The sequence below is a fragment of the Lycium ferocissimum genome, chromosome 1 (assembly GCF_029784015.1).
Source record: "Lycium ferocissimum isolate CSIRO_LF1 chromosome 1, AGI_CSIRO_Lferr_CH_V1, whole genome shotgun sequence".
Taxonomy (NCBI): Eukaryota; Viridiplantae; Streptophyta; class Magnoliopsida; order Solanales; family Solanaceae; genus Lycium; species Lycium ferocissimum.
Window position 1 is genome coordinate 73434390 of NC_081342.1, and position 15419 is coordinate 73449808.

At 34.8% G+C, this 15419-nt stretch overlaps 1 protein-coding gene across 5 annotated transcripts; it reads right to left on the reverse strand.

Moving 5' to 3' along the window:
* Nucleotides 1–1840: 1840 nt before the first annotated feature.
* On the reverse strand, nucleotides 1841–13164 carry LOC132060336 (serine/threonine-protein kinase BLUS1-like). Of its 5 annotated transcripts, none has more exons than XM_059453347.1 (22): nucleotides 12801–13163; nucleotides 9245–9499; nucleotides 9034–9158; nucleotides 8890–8934; nucleotides 8564–8645; nucleotides 8398–8466; nucleotides 8099–8269; nucleotides 7959–8024; nucleotides 7447–7515; nucleotides 7269–7340; nucleotides 6872–6933; nucleotides 6134–6373; nucleotides 5557–5690; nucleotides 5329–5423; nucleotides 5106–5165; nucleotides 4888–4989; nucleotides 4665–4716; nucleotides 4508–4560; nucleotides 3078–3142; nucleotides 2937–2988; nucleotides 2539–2638; nucleotides 1841–2436 (listed from the first exon to the last, which is right to left on the reverse strand). In XM_059453347.1, the coding sequence occupies exons 1-21, from the start codon at nucleotides 12966–12968 to the stop codon at nucleotides 2570–2572; spliced, it is 2106 nt and encodes a 701-aa protein (XP_059309330.1). In that variant the 5' UTR covers nucleotides 12969–13163; the 3' UTR covers nucleotides 1841–2436; nucleotides 2539–2569. The 5 variants fall into 5 exon arrangements, with proteins under 5 accessions (XP_059309330.1, XP_059309339.1, XP_059309357.1 ...); XM_059453356.1 differs by having other exon boundaries at nucleotides 1841–2430; nucleotides 2527–2638; XM_059453374.1 differs by adding an exon at nucleotides 10331–10388 and having other exon boundaries at nucleotides 1841–2638; nucleotides 12801–12923.
* Between the last annotated feature and the right edge of the window lie 2255 nt (nucleotides 13165–15419).

Consider the following 15419-nt stretch of genomic DNA (forward strand, 5'->3'; position numbering starts at 1 on the left):
CCCAATTATTTACCACCCTCGAGCCGACGTGGCAAAAAAAAAAAAAAAGTAAAAAAAATTAAGAAAGTCGATATATATATAGATATATATTATTATATAATTAAAAATAAAATAAAAATAATATATAATTAAAAAATAATTAATTAAACCCCGCCCCCCACCACCATCTTCTTCACCCTTCATTTTTTATTTTCTCTTTCTTTGTCTTTCTCCTCATCCTACCATAACCAATAACAACACCCACATCTTTCACACCATACAAATTTCATCCCATTCCTTATAAATCATCCATAATCATTATTTCATAATTTTATTTTTGAAAGAAAACAAAAATCAAAATCAAGAAACCAAAAAATGGTAAGAAAAGAATGATGAGAATATATAGTGGGTGGGGTGGGGGTGTGAAGAAGGAAGATGGTGGGGGAGGGGGGCGTGGCGTGGTGGGGGAGGGAGCGTGGGGGGCGGGGACCGTGGTGGGGTGGGGGGGGTTGTGAAGAAGACGAAATGTTGGGGGAGGGCTATGGGGGGGGGCAAACGCGGGGGGGGGGTTGTGAAGAAGAAGATGGTGGTGGTTATGGAATAATGATTATGGAAGAAATGGAAAACAAAAATCAAAATCAAGAAACCAAAAAATGGTAATAATAATAATAATAATAATAATAATAATAATAATAATAATAATAATAATAATAATAATAATAGCCAACAATAACAACCAAAATAATCAATTTGGACGAATTTGAAAAGAAATGGGATGAAATTTGGTGGGGTGATGGTGGGTGTTGTTCTTATGGGTGTTTATGGTAGGATGAGGAGAAAGAAGAAGGAAGAGAAAAATAAAAAATGAAGGGTTGGTAATTTTTTATTATTGATTATTTTGTGGCGGCGGCGGCGCGCGGTGGCGGCGGTGGCGGAGGTGTGGCGCGGGGCGGGGCGGGGGGGTGGTGTTGAGGAGAAAGAAGAAGAAAGAGAGAAGGAGGAAAGAAGAAGAAAGAGAAAAAAATAATAAAAGAAAAATAAAAAATGAAGGGTTAGTCATTTTTGACATGGAACGACAACCGCAATATAATATGTGGTAAATAATTGGGATGAAAGTTGTTAATCGAGTTTTTTAAAATTAGGGTTAAATGATGTCTTTTCTCTTATTAAAATATAAAAATTGATTACAGTACCCTTTTCACGTGAGATTCATAAACAGGGTAGCATATAAGACAAATAAATGAAATATACAATATGCTTGTAACAAATCCATTATAAAGATGTTTCTCTCAATTCCAGCATAGGCAAAAATACTGTACATGATTTCTTTCACATTTGGCTAATTCTTGATGCATGTGCAGGTTAGAGGAATCATATACACAGTTGGCCTAGCCTGGACACCACGTCACCAGAACAAAAAAATGAGGATATGTGTCTTTTGTGAATTGCTGGAAATTAATACTCCCTCTGTTTTATAATAAGTGACTTTTTAATTTTTTTTTCAAAATAAATGTTGCTTTAGGATTTTAAGAATATTTTGGGTAGATTTTTCTAAAATTACTCTTATTTAAATATTTAGGATTCATCAACTACCTTTTCTTTTTCTAGACATTTAATTATGTAAGCACAATTTGATTAGGGATAAGTTAGTAAAAACACTCTTAATTTTTTAAGAGTGAGCAGTTTTTTAAGAGCTGCGCATGAGCTAAAAGAACCACTTATTATGGAACGGAGGGAGTAATATACTTTCTAGCATTGCGTTGTCATTATACGATATCTCTTGCACGTATCCGAATTATACAACGAAGGATACATACAAACAAGTAAAGCTTGCGTTTGCCAACTAGGAAGCCAGTCAGCATTAGTATAGTATTCAGAAAAGTTAAAACTGAAATAATCAAGTGTAATACATAATTGCACCCAACATAATAATCTTAATAAGCACAATACTTTCATAACAGAAGGTAAAAAAATATGGCTTCGATACTCCCCCATGAACGATTTTTAATAGGACTGCCATAACCATCTGTTGGTTTCACTAGGTATATATGAACAAAATTACAGCTTAATGGTGCATTCAAATTACATGATAAATTAAGGATAAACAATAAATTGGCCAAGAAACAAAGTAGATTTTGCCCCAGAAACCTCCGCAGCACCGGCCCCACCTTACGGGAGGCCGACCAAGAGCAATGAATCCGGTCCGCGTATAAGAAGGACTATTGCATTTTCCAGCATAAACAAAATAAACCTCTGGGACTGGAGACATGGAATGCACAGAAAGCTTGTTTTCAGCTAGCACTCACCAAATAAACGAAGAAATTCTCTACAAACTGATGATCTTGTTTATTCATCACTTGGACCTGGATTACTCCACGTGAGCTTTCTATTCATCGATGACGAGTACATTTTTCCAGCCACGTGAATAGTAAACTCTGCTCCTTCCGATATCTCAATCTGCACATCCAAATGAATGTGTCTGAGTTGGGCATTCAACTTGGATTAAGGAATTTAAAATTATGGCAGCAGTAAACATCAAACAGAAACCTGAATATACACATTGTTTATACTTCAAAGAGATCTTTCGGCATCAAGATTCCGACCCTCTCCTGTCCCAATCTTCCCCTTGATTTGACATGCCATTTAGCCGCTGTTGCAACTGGCAGCAGTAGAAAATTATGTTAAGAAACGAGAACGCGATAAGGTACCAGGAAAAAACATTTATCCATCCCTCTTGCTTCTATTCATTTTTCCTTCAACCTCTTTCTTCTCCTTCTTCTTCTTTTTTGTTTTTTTGTTTTTTTGGTTTTGACAGTTGTTGAGAGAAAATGCAGTTGCTCATCCTAGCCTGGTAGAATGTAGTTCGTGGTCTCTCTCTTATAGTTTATTTCAATATTTTCAATCCACTCGAAAAGTTAGATGACCTATTTGCATTAAAGAAACGATTAAGCATTCACCTGCATGTATTTTAGTTTTTCAGCTGTTAATTCCTCCGTCAAGCTACTCATCCTGCACAATTGAGGTAACATCAGTTTAAGCGAGGGTCTATAAAAGAGAAGCATGACAGCAAAGTTGATTTGAGTTCACAGCTGGCTCACCTAGCTTGAAGCTCAGATATTTTGACTAGCAACATGCGCTCCCTCTCAGAAACAGCTGCATCGACCTGCAAAATAGATGAAACTCTGACGTCTTGACGAAAATGAATGTGACAACAGAACAATGATGAATGGAACATTTAGGCTGTATCCAAGCAATAAGTACAGAACTATACACAATGAAATACTACAAAAGTACTTAAAAATGAATACTTCAAGGCTTTGAGATTAAAGTTCATACGAAGTTGCCACCAGCAGTTACGTAATAAATCTGTTACTTTTCTAGTTGCTATGGAGTAAACGCTAAATGAAAATCAGGAAAACGATAAAATCTAAACACCTGCTGATAGTCTATAGTGTATTGGTCACAGAGGAAAACGAAATGGCCAGAGAAGTTTGGATAATGGAACATCCACCTTTCAAATGATACATTATACTCCCTCCGGATTAAAAAGAGTGTCCACTTAGCCATTTGCACACCCCTTGAGAAAATACTAATTCCTAGGCAAAATAGGTAATTTGACTAAACTACTCCTAATTAAATAGTTATTGGGATTTGATAATTTAACACTTAATAAGGGAAATTTTGGAAGAATAAGGTTAATTGTTTCTTGATTTGGTAAGTGGACACTCTTTTTGAACCAAAAAAAAAGGGTAAGTGGACACTCTTTTTGATCCGGAGGGAGTACTATATACTACTAAGACTTGCCATTACTAATAAAACGTCTCCTCCTTTCTGTCATTTCCAATAATGGTGGTCTAACACATGAAGTTCATTGGTAAGCGGTACCAATTTCACGGAAAGAAACTTGAAATATGACAGGCAGAAAGTTAACAAATTAAGCCAGATTTATCATAAAAAAAGACATGGTAAATAGATTATACAATAATTCAAAGTTTTATCCTCCTTGTTTAACTAGCTATTTAGATATCATTGGACGAATTCAGAGCACTATATCTGATTTCAAACATCTTGTCTGGTTTAGGAAGCAAATGAATTGTTTTTAAAGGGTAAAAGATAAGAAAGAAATGAGTAAACCAATTCTAATAAAATTAAGTAAGCTGATAATGCGAGTTGTGCATGACCAATCAGGTAGTTCATTGCATTGAATAAGTTCACATCGTGGGTACGAGGAAATTCCTCCAAACAATTTAGGAGCTTAGTGTTATCCTTGATGAGGTATATTCACTAGAGTACAGTTTAAAAGCATGAATAAGACATCTCTAGTTCATTATACCAGAAAACAAAGTTTTTAGCTAGAGAACTACCTACTGGATAGTGTTGCTGCCCTACGACATGAGATGGAAAATCTTGAACATGAGCACAATTAACTTAAGGGAAATAAATTTCAGCATTTGTCATTTTTAAAGGGCATATAGTTTCTAGAAACTCTTCCGAAAAGAATATTGTAAATGCAAAAATATTTACTCACACTTCCATTATTCTCTGCAATACACTGTGGAGATGACTTCCCATGTTGCGAAGCTGAGATAAACCAAGAAATTCAGATTATTACAGAAACCATATTAAATTTAGAACATGTGTTCTCTACATAATAAGATTAGACATATCTTTAGATGTTTACTCACCATCTCCTGCCTCTGATAGTTGCAAGCTACTCAACAGATTCACAATTAGATCCTAGTATAGCAAACAGTAGAAATTAGGAGAGATTCTCTTTTCAATAAGTAGAAACAAGGAGACTATAAAAACAAGAAATATGGCGTTTTATTCTTCTGTTTTTTATTAGGTAGGGAGGGCGTAGTGAGGAAGTAGTAGTCTTATATTCCTACCATAAACTTGAAATATTACCTGTTGGATTGATGTCTGTTGAAAAAGATTTTGAAGGTGAGGCATCAGAACTGAGGCAGGAATATTATCAAGGCCAAGCTCCTTTGGTATTCGACTGGGAGGCTGAAAATTGATAAGCAATATCCGACCATTAGATCCATTAAAAATGGAGCCGGAGGTGAAGTTTCATTTTTCATATCATTTAGCCGTGGTACTAAAGAAGGGACCAATTCACAAACCAGCTGTTTAGATTCCAATATCCAGTCTCCTACACTAGCAGCCTTCCTCAATTGTGACCCCTGGAGATCACATGAATCTTATGTCAAAGATAGTACAGGACGTAGATAGTCTTATGTTAAAATGTCAGGCAACACTACACAGCTTACTTGAGAAAATTGCCGAGGAACTATATATCATGCCATATCCTAGCATACATATTGTTTTAAACAGAAATTGACGTACCTTTACAAGATCTACATTTTCTGATGTCACAGAAAACCTCCCTTTTATTTGAACCAAGTTGGCCGTTGACTTGTCATCCGAAGAATCTTTGAGTCCTGGAAAGAAAATAATAATTATTAGGGTAAAGCAAAGTCCAGCTTCAGTTGACATGTGACGAGACGAAGGCTATCCCGATAATGCACAATCAAACAATTTTAGTAAAAGAACTTGCGTGGAATGCATTAATACCCCCAGATGAGTTAATTGGAGCTGATTTACTATTTGCTGAAGCTTTGTTTGGAAGCATTAAAGGGCCACTAAAGCTGGGCGCTCTTCGTACTTGATGAGCTCTTTCCGCTTGTTGGTTTTCAATCTTACTTCTGCTGCAGAAGCACAAGTTACATGAGGCAAGGTTCTCATTTAATAACATGTAGCAAAAGCGCAAATGAGAATCATCTAATACCATTGACCCAACAACTTAAGAATTTATCATACTTCACTACGCACAAACCAGTGAGTAAACACAACAGATAACATCCTATTGATCTAAAGATGACTATGAGAATTTTTTATCTGTTGGTGTTCTTTTTTTTCAAAATAAAAAATAATCTGATAAAGAAATGGACAACGAAAGATGGTAAAAAGGCCAATATCGAGCTTTATGGTTTGGAAAGATTCAAGTGCAAGGTAATTTTGATCTATTTCTTTCGACATAACAGCTGATTACATGGACTGATAGAAACGACTACTTGTTCCTGAATAATCAGGTTTAAAATTGTCTTGGTGCAACACAGGATACAGTAGATTAAAGAAAACAGTATAAGACCTTTCAAAGTTGCCAGCTCTTTCTGATGCCGAATGACTTAGCTCAACACCTGGCATAAGTGGTCCACTCTCACTTCGACAAGCTTTTGCTGTTTGATATCTACTCTTGGCCTGCACTGCGTCTTTGTCTGAGGTAAGGGGTGGCAGTTCTGTTTTTGATGAATACTTCTTCAGTCCACCTTCCTCCTGATAGTCGGGATCCAGTTCAGCTAATGTCACTTCACCAACACTTCCTTGTTCACTGGAAACAGAAAGTATTGAGGGAAAATTCAATAAAGATTGATTGACATGATAATACTTATGATCATATATAAAAAAAATGGTAGTGTTTCTCATATGATACCCAATCTATCATATTTTGATGTTGAAGACAACCTTTTTTACATTTTCTCCTGGAGACAGAGATGCTTATGCTACCTTTGAGGGAAATAACTATTGTCGGCTATAGAAGACATGAACCCCTAGAACAAACTTATAATGAAAACACAGATCATTTACAGGTTCACTCATTTAAGCTTAAAGAACTCAAGCTCATTAATACAAAGTTAAAACCACGATCAGATTTCCTCATTTCTAATTAACGCTACAAAAACTTCAGAAACTAACTTGGTATTTCTTCTAGGATTTGTAAATTACAAGTGACTGACTCGTAATTCTTTGTCCCTGCCTAAGTGTGTAACATGGAGTAGATAAAAGGGTATTTTCTACAGTCAATGAAAAGAAGTAACGTCGTATATACCTGGAAACGATATCTTGTTTTAAGGATGGTTTTCCAGCATTTAGTCCAGAAAGTGAATTCTCCTGCAATATATAAACATTCCCATGCCAGGAGATATTAGGAGCTAAATTAGATTTTAAAAAATCTAAGAAAGTAATAGCATGTATTATTATTTTTTGCAAACGAATAACTTGAAATATAGCTCAGAACATTTTTTTAAAGTACACAGTAAAAATATAACTCAAAACCAGTGGTGGAGCTAGAGATTCATTAAGGGGATTCAACCTTGTATGTATCCTGCATTTAATATTTTTGGCTTGTAATATACATGTATAATTACTAAAAAAATTGAGCAAGGGGTATCATATATGTGGCTCCGCCACTGCTCAAAACTGTATAGAATAACATTGCTAAGGACCTTATAGTTCATATAAGATTTCATGCTTTCATCTTCTTCCCTAATCTCTGGTATTTCGTCATCATCTTGCACCTGCCAAAGTGAAAGTTAAGTCAGTCTTATTTGAGTTCATGAAAAAACACAACGAACAAGTTGAAATTATGTCTATCACTTTATAGATGTCTTTTCATGTACATACCATTGAAGCTTGAAACTTTAAATCCTCCAGATCAAAGTTCCAGGCACTAACACCTCGTTGGTATTCACTCTGAAAAGAGCATACAAGATATTAGAACAGAACACATATCAAAAGAGTCAACCATCATGTTTATATTAAATTTTAGGTGCCACTGGTAGAGTAATTAAAAGAATATGAGCTAAAATTACTAATAGGCACAAAGCTTAGGCAGAATGCTCATATGCAACCATTTCGGCCAAGAACATATAGCAAAAGAATAGAAAATTCAGCTTTGGACAACAAATAAATGAGGGAAACTGAAGAGTGCCTTTCTCGGCGTTTTGGCTAAAATCAAGTGTAGTATAAAGCAGGTAACTGAAAGATGGTCTACGCATAAAAGGGCTTTACAACGCGAGCAGGAAAATAGAAGATCTCCCCTTTTTTGGGAAGTTGAGCACAATATTATACAACAAAATCCATCAATTAGCAATTGTCCCAACCACCTTCTCAAAAAAAAAAAAAAAGCCTCAAACCTGTGATATTGCTTCCTGCACGGATGAAGGCATTTTCTTCAAGGCTAGTTGTGCAGCATCTTTAAGCTGCAGTATTTAATCAAGGAAAAATTAAACGATGCTAAACAGGAAAACCTTAGAGCAGAGCTATTATGAAATACCTGGAGGGTTTTTACTCGACTCCACAGTGATGGTAAGTCGGCAAACAGTTTCTTTACAGCAAGCTCTGGAGGCTTAACTTTTTTGAAAAAAGTGTGTTTCAACAATCTTTCAGCAGTTGGCCTTTTAGTTTGATCTTTCACCAAGCACATGGCAACCATTTCCCTGAATGACTGTTAAGGAATAAAAAAGTTTTGATTTCATACATGAAAAGAACATAAGGCGTTGAACCACACTTTATAGCAAGATCATCAAAATATATCCGGTGTCGAAATCAACCAGTGCAAACTAAAAAAACTACCTTTGAGAATTTCTTATCACGGTCATAATCAAGTCCAGGAGGAGCACTATTTATGGTCATCAATAGAACCTATCACAGGAGAACCAAGGCCAAGAAGTTCATCTACATGTACAAAAGTATATAGCTAAAGCATTGTTCTTGAACACTCTTGAAAATGACTATATACCTTCATTGGAGGGTACTTTGAAAATGGTGCATGACCATGAGCCAACTCTAAGGCAGTTATTCCAAATGACCAAATGTCAGCCCTGTAGAAGGATGATGAAAAAATCACGCCTCTCGGAAAGTAAATCAGTCGTTCAGGTAATTATCAAAAATGCTCTCTGAAACCATATATAAGTAATATATTGGTAGACATAGCCACATAAATGTTTTACTCAGTCGAACAAAATGTTATATTTTAATCAAAGGTCAATATCACATCTTAACCAGGTTGGCAAACTTGTTCGGTGCTACAGCACCGACATTTTAGACAGTGACAAGAAAACTCACTTGAAATCATATCCAGTTCCAGGCTGCAAAACTTCCGGTGCCATCCTACAAAATCAGTTGAAATACATTAAGAAATACAAAAAAAAACATTCAAGGCAACAAAGACGGATGGAGAATCAAGCAGTAAGATGCTTATATAATCACCAGCATGGAGTTCCAGTAAAGGTATTCCTAGAACGCTGCCTATCACCACTGTCAAACATGCATGCAGAAACACCAAAGTCGGCGAGCTTTACTACCCCAGTAGTGTCCAGCAATATATTCCCAGCCTACAATGACACCAATCATCAGAGAACAAATAAATATCGCCAGTTCAGGATCAGCGTCAGGAGGGAACATTAGTTCTAATAAAAACCTTAACATCTCGATGAATGTGCCCATGTTGGTGGAGATATTCCAAAGCCTTAAGAGTTTCTTTCAAGATAGAACCAATTACAGCTTCTTCAAATCCATCCGGATATGCTATTTGCATGAGGTGCAGACAAGAACCCTCAGCCATGAAGGGCATCACCACCCAAAGGTAGTGATCAACAACGAATGAACAAAATGCTTTTATTAAATTTGGATGGCCGATTAAACTCATTGTTTGAGCTTCCCTGCGAATATCATCCTGTGAAAAATATAATTTGTTTTTAAAAATCGTATCGAAGCAAGAAAGTAGGACTTTACAGAAATAAATTTGTAATTTTACGAGATTGTTTATGACACCTTAACTGCAAACCATAAGAAGTCTTCCTTTGAAGCGTTTACTCAAAAAGGCAAAATGGTATATTTTCCGAAATTGATTTTTTATTCAATTAGACAGTCAGAAAATTAAAATGAAAAAGCGTGTACAACAATAAAGAACCAAAAGTCAAGGAAAAGTACAATGCCTCAAGTTATAGAAAATCTGATTATAAGTTTCTTTCTTTTCAGTAGGGGGACGGGAACAAGTCTCGAAAGGCACAAATGTGGCTGTTGTTATGACATGGAATGCAAGAGTTTAAAATTAAATACCACATATATCAAGCAACCTATTTCTTAACATGATGGAAAGGAAATCTCTGTATGAAAGAATACCTTAAACCAGTCTCATTACAACTTTTCATCTGCAGTTGTAAGTAGAAGTTCCAATTTGGCAAGCTTTTTATTAACTTTAAAATAATAAATTAATGAAAAAAGTTATTTAGCCCAGAGGGAATTAGTTTCTAGATTCTGCCATTAAGATAAGAGATTTGAAAGCATTGTCCAACGAGGGGTCGTGACGAAGAACTCCAATATTTTGCATAAACACACAACTACTTTGCAATTCCGCACATATCCAATCCTCCCCGCTCAAAACAAGAAAAGTATATGAGAAATCCCGGGTCACGTGATTATCTGTCAATGCATACATATAAACAGTGATACCACCAACAGGAATTTTGTAAGAAACTATTGTCCCAAGTGTAACAAGGCATACCCTCTTTTGCACTTTCGTACCAAGCAATAGCTTGAAGTGTCACAGGGAGAAGGTCCAACTGTAGTTCAATAATTGAGCATGGATAAGAGTCCAAATGTGAACATCGAAACTAGAGTAGATAGGATCTCTACTTCACACAACTAGCAATAAATCAAGTGATCAAGTATGATAAGTATTATTATAAGCATCAAGCAGAATAGCACAAAGATTTTGCCTGATTACATCCCAAAAGAAGAAAAAGTAGACCCTGACTATCTATGTAAAGATGCTATAAACTGTAACAGGGAAAAAGAGTATCAAGTATTCATGTTATGATATTGTGAAGCTGAAGATGGAAAATTGATTTTGCAAAGATTTTAACCCGAATGATCCCTTAAGTTTGGGAATAAGTCTATTCTCGTCGCTATTATTACCTTGAGTACATATGATCATTTAATTTCACCAAAGATGAGCACTCTTGGTCAAACTGATGGAAAATCCCAAATGGATAATTTAGAACTAAATGTCATACCTTTTCCACGTGCACAAGCTAAATAACAATCGTGATCAGCACTCTTTCCCAATTTTAATTTTTTCCTCGATTGCGGTTTATTCTTTTTTTTTTTTTTTTTTTTTGGTGTGTGTGTGTAAGTTGTGCTATTTTGATATCTATCGTGATCATTTCTTAACCTAATCACGTCAAAACACGGGCATTTCTGTTAATCTTATTGGCCTGCGGGATGCTTCATCGGTTGGACTAAAAGGAACTACATCCACCTTGGAGTCAAATCAAGTCAAGTCATGTCAAGTCAAACTCAATTCCACATAGGTAAACAAATTAAAGTCATCTACTTTTTTTAGTAACCTCAAAACTACTATTTCCAGCTTCGAAACTCGGTGGATAATGAACGCTCACCTAATAGTTATTATCTCAGAAAGTCACTTTTCTTCTTTCCTTTAACAAAGAAAGTTACTTTTTGAGATAATAAATATTAGTTGAGTGACCATCTGAGAAATCAACTCTATGATCAGCCTAGAACAGTAGGATCGGTTCTTCCTGCTATGAAGAACTACATCCACCTTAGTGTCAAATCAAGTCCCACATTCAAACTCAATTCCACACACATAAACAAAGTAAAGACATCTACTTCCTTTAATAACCTCAAAACTACTGTTTTTCAGCTTCGATAATGACCTGCCTTAAATACATAAATGAAGTAGCACCTTCGAAGCGGGTGCAGTTTTAGATATGCATATATAATTATTTTTTTCGATAACCGTGGTGTCCGAACCAGCTTACGCGCACCTCGACTAATTCCATAGGATACCTACCACCTCCCACCAGCAACACATACCTAGTAACTCTGTCTATCAAGGCTAAGACAGGGGGATCCGAGCCTAGAACAGTAGGATCGGTTCTACGTGCTATGAATAACTACATATCCACCTTGAAGTCAAATCAAGTCAAGTCACATTCAAACTCAATTCTACATACATAAACAAATTAAAGACATCTACTTCTTTTAATAACCGTCCGGCCCTTCCCCGGACCCCGCGCATAGCGGGAGCTTTGTGCACCGAGCTGCCCTTTACTTCTTTTAATAACCTCAAAACTACTATTTTCGAGTTTCGAAACTCGGTGGATAATAGACCTGTCTTAAATACATAAATTGGTTCACCAGCTAGAATTAGAACTTGTGAACCACACATCATAGAGGAGCAGCGAAAAAATAATTTTTTAGATATGCATATAACTTTTTTTTTTTTTTTAATAACTGTGGTGTTGAGGCCGCTTACGTGCACCTCGATTAATTCTACAGGATACCACCTACCACCACCCACCAACAACACATACCTGGTAACTCTGTATACCAAGGCTAAGACAGTGGGATCCGATCCTAGAACAGTGGGATCGGTTCTACATGCCTAGAGTCAAATCAAGTCAAGTCACATTCAAACTCAATTCCACATACTTAAAACAACATAAATACATCTACTTCTGTTTTTTTATAACCTCAAAATTACTTCTCGGTAGATAATGGACCTGCCTTAAATACTAAAATTGGTTCACCAGCTCGAATCGGCACTCGTGAACCCCACATCATACATACACTCAGTGACGAAGCCAAGATTTTCACTAAGGAGGTTCAAAAATATAAAGTAGTAAACAAACGACGAAGCTAAGGAGGTTTCAACATCTACTATATATACATTAAAAATAATTTTAGATATGCATATATAACTTTCTTTTTGATAACTGTAGTATCCGAGCGAGCTTACGTGCACCTCCACTAATTCTACAGGACACGTACCACCTCCCACCACCAATACATATCTGGTAACTTTGTCCACCAAGGCTAAGTAAATACATATCCACCTTGAAGTCAAATCAAGTCAAGTCACATTCAAACTCAATTCCACAAACATAAACAAGATAAAGACATCTACATAAGTACATAAAATGAAGTGAAAAATGAGAAAAAGAACAAACCAGATTGCTATTACAGCGATCAAGATCCAAGCATTTAACAGCTACAACTTCATTAGAAGGTAAATAAACAGTTCTATACACAGTTGCACTTGCACCATATCCAACTTCTTCTAGAAGCTTGTAATCCTTAGGATTCAATGAGTAATTACTTTTCTGTCCTCCACCCATCGGAAAACCACTAAACTCTGATCGGAATACCACTTCTCAGTTTAAAGTTTGAGTGTGAACTGTTTTTGGAAAAAACGAGATTATTTTGTTAGCTTTTTGCTTCGATGTTATTCAGATAGATTTTGGTTTGTTGTTTGTTTTGTTTAAAAAATTTTACTTCATTCAATTTACACTCTGTTTGGATGGTTTTTATATTGTTTCCTCATGTATATATTGTATTTGTATACTGATGTGTTGTTTTAATGAATATAATAATGTGTAAATAGACTGTATATTTCATTATTATATAATGCCACACATTATTAATTTGATGGATAAACTTATACTCCATTCGTTTACTTTTACTCATTCACTATAAATTTTACGTATATTTTAAGAAGCAATAAATGAAGTAGTACATTATTTACTATAATATTCATGTTATTTTGTTTGTATTTTTAGCGAATATGGAAATGAGTCATTTATGGGTGAAACAGGAAAAAAAAAATGTCTTCCTCTGATATGCCAAAAGTGATAAGTAAAAGTGAAAATTTAATTTTATAATATTTCTCCGTCTCAATTTATATGATGTAGTTTGATTGGGCACGGAGTTTAAGAAATAAAGGAAGTCTTTTGAATTTTATGGTCTAAAACAAGCCAAATTATTTCGGGATTATAGAAGAAAATAGTTTAAAGTTAAATTATTGTCAAATAAGAAAATATGTTATTTTTTAGACCAACTAAAAAAGAAAGTGTGTCATAAAAATTAAGAGAAAGGGAATACTGAATAAGTAAAAACGAAAATCTATTGTCATAATACTAGATAAGTAAAAATGAACGGAGAGAGTAGGAAAGTAGGGTACATAATAGAACTACTATGAAAGGATAGAATAAAGAATAAAATAGAATTACTAGATAACAATTCAAAATAAATAAGGGTAAAAAAATAAAATAATGACACGATTACATCAAATTAATGGTTACAAAAAATGTGACTTTTCCTCATTACATATAATGTATTTAATGAGACAGTAAAATTAATAACCAAAATAAATATTGTATTTAAACTGACGACACAGTATAATACAGCAGGTAACAACCATCCAAACAAGGTGTTACAGATTGGCTGACCGCCATGAGAAGAGAAGTGAGGAAATCGAGGAAGGCGTACGGGTTATGTATATATGGGTCGGGTTTGACCCTAATGGGGTTGCTGACGTGGAGACCCGTACGAAGGTACAGTACGAATTCGGGTTTGAAGTACATATGCTGACGTGGAGACCCGTGCGAAGGGTACCAAAAGCGAATACGGATCCGGGTAATTATGCTGACGTGGGGACCTGCTTTTATGTGATGATGACTGTGGATGTCCAAGAAAAAGCAGACAAATTATTTTTGTTTTGACCCCACCAAAAGTTGTGATATTTCCCATAAAGTTTTTTTTTATAATGATCTGTTTTGACTAGGCATGACGTTTAAAAAATAAATAATAACTTTTAAAATTTGTTATCTAAAATAAGTGACGATAAATATTTATGTGGTTCTAAATCATTTCATTAAGGGTAAAAAGAAAAGTTTTAAGTTAAATTATTTTTAAATATAGAAATGTATCTTTTTGGGATAGATTAAAAAAAGAAAGTGTACCACATAAATTAGGAGGGGGAATAATAGATTTTTCATATATGTCATTCATTTCCTCTTCGGAAAAATCTTCTACAAAAAGAAAAGATCAAATTAATATGATAATCTCTCTATTGAGATTAAAAAAAAATGGAATTTATAAGTTCTATAATTCGGTAAGATTTGGCATAAACCATAGGAATCGACAATATTTGATTTAGGTTAAAATACTAAATTAAAAAAAATGTACGAAATTGAATTAAATTACTAACTGTATCTGGTGTACATATGTGCCAATGAGAATGGCTAAATACGAAACGTTTTTCCTTGACATTGCCTATCCAAAGTGCTGCCAATTTTCTGTATCTAGAGAATAATTGACACCATAATTTCTCCAAGGAATCAAAACATAAAGTTAAAGGTCTTTAGGATTTAAATTATATACACTTCGAGAAATAGACTATTACTGAATTTTAACGTTAATTATTATTTTTCCCAGATTATTAATTACTCCCTTCGTCTCATAATAAGTGTCATTTTTGTCAAAAACACGCATATTAAGAAATTAATAATGCAATGTGAAGTTTACTAAATTACCCTATATACATTTTCTCTCTTAATTAGAGCATGCACAAGTAGTAATACTTTTGATATTGGGAATCCAACAATACCAAGTTACTATATGGGTTTTCCAATCATCATTTAGATATTCTTTAACAATACCAAGTTAGTTGGAAAAATATGGGTTTTCCAATCTCTTATTCACACTTATTAGATATTATTTTAACTTATTAGTAATATTTATAAAGAGATTTATATGTAATTACCTAATGAGTGATCTAATTGTATAAA

Coding starts and splice junctions, on each gene's coding strand:
- LOC132060336 (XM_059453347.1), bottom strand. CDS start 12,968: ATGGGTGGAGGACAGAAAAGTAATTACTCATTGAATCCTAAGGATTAC. Junction 8,270..8,397: donor GTGATAAGAAATTCTCAAAG/GTAGTTTTTTTA, acceptor ATTCCTTAACAG/TCATTCAGGGAAATGGTTGC. Junction 4,561..4,664: donor ACTATCAGAGGCAGGAGATG/GTGAGTAAACAT, acceptor GGTTTATCTCAG/CTTCGCAACATGGGAAGTCA.